We start from the raw sequence: 5,000 nt of genomic DNA on the forward strand, positions 1-5,000 counted from the left end.
AAGATGTCCTCCGGTGGATCTTTTTTCATTTTCTCTACAGTCTCCCCATTAGCCCAGGTTCATGGAGTCCTTAATGTTCATATTCAGTCATTTTAATACACCAATAAATGCAGGAAGGGCAATCAAGACTAAAGAAGGTGCAATGGCATGGAGCTGGCACTGGTGCTAGCTACAAAGGTGACTTGTCTACTGCAGACACATGGGATCCACCTGTGATGAACAAAATCTGAGATGAAGGCACGCATTCTGCATTACTCTGACCTTTTAGCAGACCTGCAAGAAATAAAAACGGGCATCTTAGCTAAAAGGCTAAATTTGAGATATTAAACTCAAACATGACTGCTTTTGTCTTCTCTACATTCACTAATCTTCTTTTATTAGATTACTTTCCAACTGTGACTTGATGGAGGCTTTCTACGCTGCTTACTCCGGCAGCCAAGAACTAAAGCATCACATTTTCTGCAGTTTCGCTGGCAGAGAAAATGAGACAATCAATGGACTTTCGGCAGGTTTCCGGCATCAAGTTCTACGGTGAATTGCGTAACTCTCTCAAAAGCAACTTTCCTTCTAAACAGAATGAATTACAACATCTTGCCTGGTAGTAGGATCTTCAGTGCACCTTCAGAGCTCAGTCCTCCCCAAGGAAGCTTTGGGCTCATCGGCTCAACTGCAGAACCTTTGTCAAAGTTACTCTGTGCCTCAGTTCCTCATCTTTAAAATGGGGATAATAAGGCTGTTACGAGGATTACATCATACATATGGAACCCTTTCAACAGTGCCTGGCACATAATAAAGGCTAAATAAATGTTGGCATTGCTTATTCTGATATCTCCATAGGATGTCTACTCATTCATGTCCTTCTCAACCGAAAGGTATGTGTTTGCATGCATGTGTGTGTGTGTGTATATATATATATATATATACACACACGTATGTATACATGTATACGTGTGTATATACACACACGTATGTATACATGTATATGTATACATGTATCTATGTCTGTATATATTGATACATAGGTATATATACGTGTGTATATATACACACACACGTATACATATACGTATACGTGTGTATATATATACACACGTATATATACATGTATACGTGTGTGTGTATATATATATACACATATATACATGTATACGTGTGTGTATATATACATACATATATACACCTATATATCAATATATACAGACAGATATAGATAGGTTAGGTGTAGTATATGCATTACATGCACCTAACATACAAATATTCAGATACTACTTTTCCCTTAGTATTTCCTATCTGCTATGTCACTTAATACTACATAAATATTGTAAATAAAGGACTCAGACATGTAATGTGCTAATGACTTTGCTCAATTAGAAAACATAGTTCAATGGAAGTCTAACTTTAATGTCTAAGTTAGAAATGATAATCCACACGGTCGTCAAATACAATCTGTTTGCAATTACCCAAATGAAATAATATATATTAGGTTTTTATGGTTTTTAAATGACATTTTGAGCTTCCCAGGAAGTTCTTGTTTCACCCTTTCCCTAACTTACTAAAAGCCTGAAGTCTATTAGGAACTGCAACCCCCCACTTCCAAGCTAATTAAAGTGGTGGAGGCTTAATTCCCCAGAGTGGAAGCTCAGTGTGAGAAAGGTAATTTGTCTGTCCAGAACAAAGATGCGGCAGCAGCCAGCGAGCATATTTAATAAATGAGCATCAAATGTCCTCTACGATGGACACACACAACACCAATTATGTAACTACGGGGATTGCAAAGTGCTATGTAAACTACAACACTTGTTAAATTTTCCTCCCGCTAAAGAGATGCGAGCTCTTATTTTACTGGAAAGCACAGATAATTCTAGATGGAACCACCCCTCTTGAGTGGAAGAAAGAATTCCAGAGCAGGCGAAAATTGCAAAAAAAAAAAAAAAATCACCCACAATTTCTGATTGTATTTACATAACTCTCTAGAAGGCAATGGGCTCCTGGGGCCAGCCAAGGCTCCTTTAAATGGAGAAGGCTATAAAACGTTGTAGATCCTGAGTACTAGTGGTCGGAGATTTCAGTCAAGACACTGGAAGATTTATAAGCTTAAAATTATTTTCTTAGAATATACCGAAGCCAATGATACAGAACAACTGAACTGCACATCCCTGACCCTGGCAACAAATTTCAGGAAAAGAAAAGTTTAAAGGGACCAGATGATGGGGACCTACACTTTCTATACAATTAGCTGCCTTTGAAGAAGGGGTATACAAGTAATCAACTCATTACTTTTAAGCCAGAGGATGATTGAGTATGTTTATTATGCTTCATGCACTAAAAACGTAATTGGTTCTGTGAAGAGAAGGAAAACGGCCAAAATTAATGTCCAATTTTCCCTACCAAAAACACAGAGAAATGAGGAGAGAAAAGGAAATAATAAAAGGAAATAGTAAAATGGAGCGGTTTGTCATTTGTCTGTATCTCCTCTCCTCCAGAAAAGAAACACCACAGGGTCTCGGAAAATAATTTTAAAGCATTCTCTAGGTCCAAAAAGCAGTTTCTGCTCCACCAGGAAGTGTGTTTTCATTTCCTCTTTCCCCCTGCCCTCTCATTAATATCTATCTATCTATCTATCTCCCTGGACCACGTTCGGCTTGCCCAAAACGTTTATTTACAGAAACCACCTTGTGAATTGACTGTGCTCATGGTGAGCTGAGCACCGAGGGCGAGTATGTGAGACATTGATGCCAACAGGGAAATGTTCTTAATTAACATCATCCCCAAAACACAGCTTCTTACCAATGTCTGACAAGAACATATCCTTAAGTTATCCTTCCCTATGCCTTTTAAGAGCTATTAATTTCTGAAGGCCACCTGTCTATTTTTGGCTTCCAACATGACGGAAAAACGTACTAGTTGGTTCTTACTGGTGCCCTACTACGTCCTGTGATCGAAAATGAACATCTTACCTCTCCCATCCTGAAAAAGGTGTGGTATACAGAAGACTGATCTATGTGCCATCTTGTAAACATGCATACCAAACGTTTCTCCAGCCCTGCTCCCTAGTTGCTCTAAGTTTATGTCACCTTGTACCCAGAACGTCAGTGCCGTGAGACCCTGCTCGTACTTCCTACGTGCCCTTTGCACTACATGTTCTCCATCTTGTCTTTACATCCTTGAATTCTCACGAAGCACGTTAGTTAAGCTGCAACAATCATTTTTTCCACTTTTTTAAGTCAGGGAAAGAAACGGTGTAAAACTAGCAACAAACTCAAGATGTAATCTGCAGAAAAAGTAGGCTTTTCACATGGGAAGGGATGGGGTAGAAAGCCACCGTTTTCTTCCTAACACATTTCTTTTCTTCCTCTTTTTAAAACTTTTCTTTGGCTCTTGGGTATAACTGCTAATGCCTTTGCCTCTAAATTCAAAGGGGGGTATCTCAAAATCTTTCCATTACTTATCCATTGTTCTTAACTCCGCCCCACAGATCCACTTCATTACAATTCAAACCATAAAAATCTAAGTATTTATATGTACTGGCATTCCTTAAAGAGGCCTGACATGCCTCGTCAATGGTGACTGGTTACTTTGCAAGACGAAATTAAGGAAATTAAGTTTCTATTCTTAAAACGGTATTCTAGGTAGCTTTCCATATTAGTAAGTCAAAGAAAAGTGTTCAGATTCTTATGTAATTAGCATTTACTTAATAAGGAAATAGGAAATACATTTCAGCTTATCCCATATAAATCTGAGTAAGGGAAAATGATAAAAATCAGCATTAAAATATGGCAGTATAATTTTAAATGGTTAAGTTTTCAAATATTAGTCATTTTCCCCACACACAGCATTAAGAAAAGCATTATAGAAGACAAAGAAGCCTAATATTTTTTCCTGAGACTTTTGAAGCTTGCTAAATTCCTATTTGCAGATAAATGTTGTGTTTTTTTTTTTTGTGATCCTTACAACAGACATTAATGAAGTTCCTATTGTAAATCCATAAAGAATTACCAAGTGAAGTGTGCACTTTTTGTTTCAATGCAATAACTCAGTGCTGTGTGATTGCCTGGGTTAATGATGAAAAAGTCAAACATACTATCAGAGCTGATGGAAAAATCTATCACCAATCTGAAATTAAAATTCATCTGTGGTCAATAAGATTTAATATCCATGCAAGTGGCGCTGTAAAGAGTAAATGAATCAATGTCATCAATACATAATCAGTATGAAATATGATGTGAATAAAATTATGCGCACGAGTCATACATTTCACTCTTTTCTGGGCCAGTGTGGAATGAACAGTCTCTTAACTGAAGGTTGACAGTAATTGTTACAAATTAGGCACAGCAGTTATCAAAATGCACTCACTTGCATAGCTATAGGACTTATTAAGGAGATTAAAATAGATCTAAAACTATAAANATAGAATTTCCTCACTTTTAGCTCTGGTCCAAAAACTTCCCAGTTGTGGATCAAGAATCGAGATACATCATCTTTAATGGAGCTATTAGGGGCCCAAAGTGATTAGCAAAGACCTAGAACTGTTTTAATAGTAGTAACTTACTCAAATTTTATGGGACTGCCGATCAACAAAAACGCCCTCCTCTGAAACTACAGAATGTTTGTAAAACTGCTTTTCTCAAAATGAACGCACTGTAAACTGGGTTTGGAAGGCAGGTGTTCGGCTTGCCATTACTACTGCAGAAATCATTCTTTCATGACGAAGACATTTATTCCCTTTTCCTACCATAAATGTTTCTAATTTTCCTCCCACAATAACCTATTCACGTCGTATTTCTGAATCTCAAAACCGTCAAGTGGGATAAACAACCAGTTGTGTGCAAGTTTTATGTCTTGACTTTGCATGTGATAATCCTCTGTTCGACACTGGGGAAGCTACAGATAGAACTAAACGTCAGGATCTTTCTTAACGACCAAAGAGTCACAATTTAATAAATCGCCACTCCCGTTTCTGAATCCTGTATGTACGAGTAGGTCTACGTTTCTCTGAAAGG

At 37.6% G+C, this 5,000-nt stretch overlaps 1 protein-coding gene across 1 annotated transcript in view; it reads right to left on the reverse strand.

The window, feature by feature from the left end:
• Nucleotides 1-6: 6 nt before the first annotated feature.
• Nucleotides 7-5,000, reverse strand: part of LMO4 (LIM domain only 4) — a 13,494-nt gene continuing 8,500 nt past the window's right edge. The window contains exon 5 of the mRNA XM_077746100.1: nt 7-273. Coding sequence (XP_077602226.1) covers nt 265-273 — 9 coding nt within the window. The 3' untranslated portion in view covers nt 7-264. The remainder of the gene's footprint in view (nt 274-5,000) is intronic.

Source organism: Crocuta crocuta, unplaced genomic scaffold, assembly GCF_008692635.1.
Source record: "Crocuta crocuta isolate KB4526 unplaced genomic scaffold, BGI_CrCroc_1.0 scaffold48, whole genome shotgun sequence".
NCBI classification, from domain to species: Eukaryota; Metazoa; Chordata; class Mammalia; order Carnivora; family Hyaenidae; genus Crocuta; species Crocuta crocuta.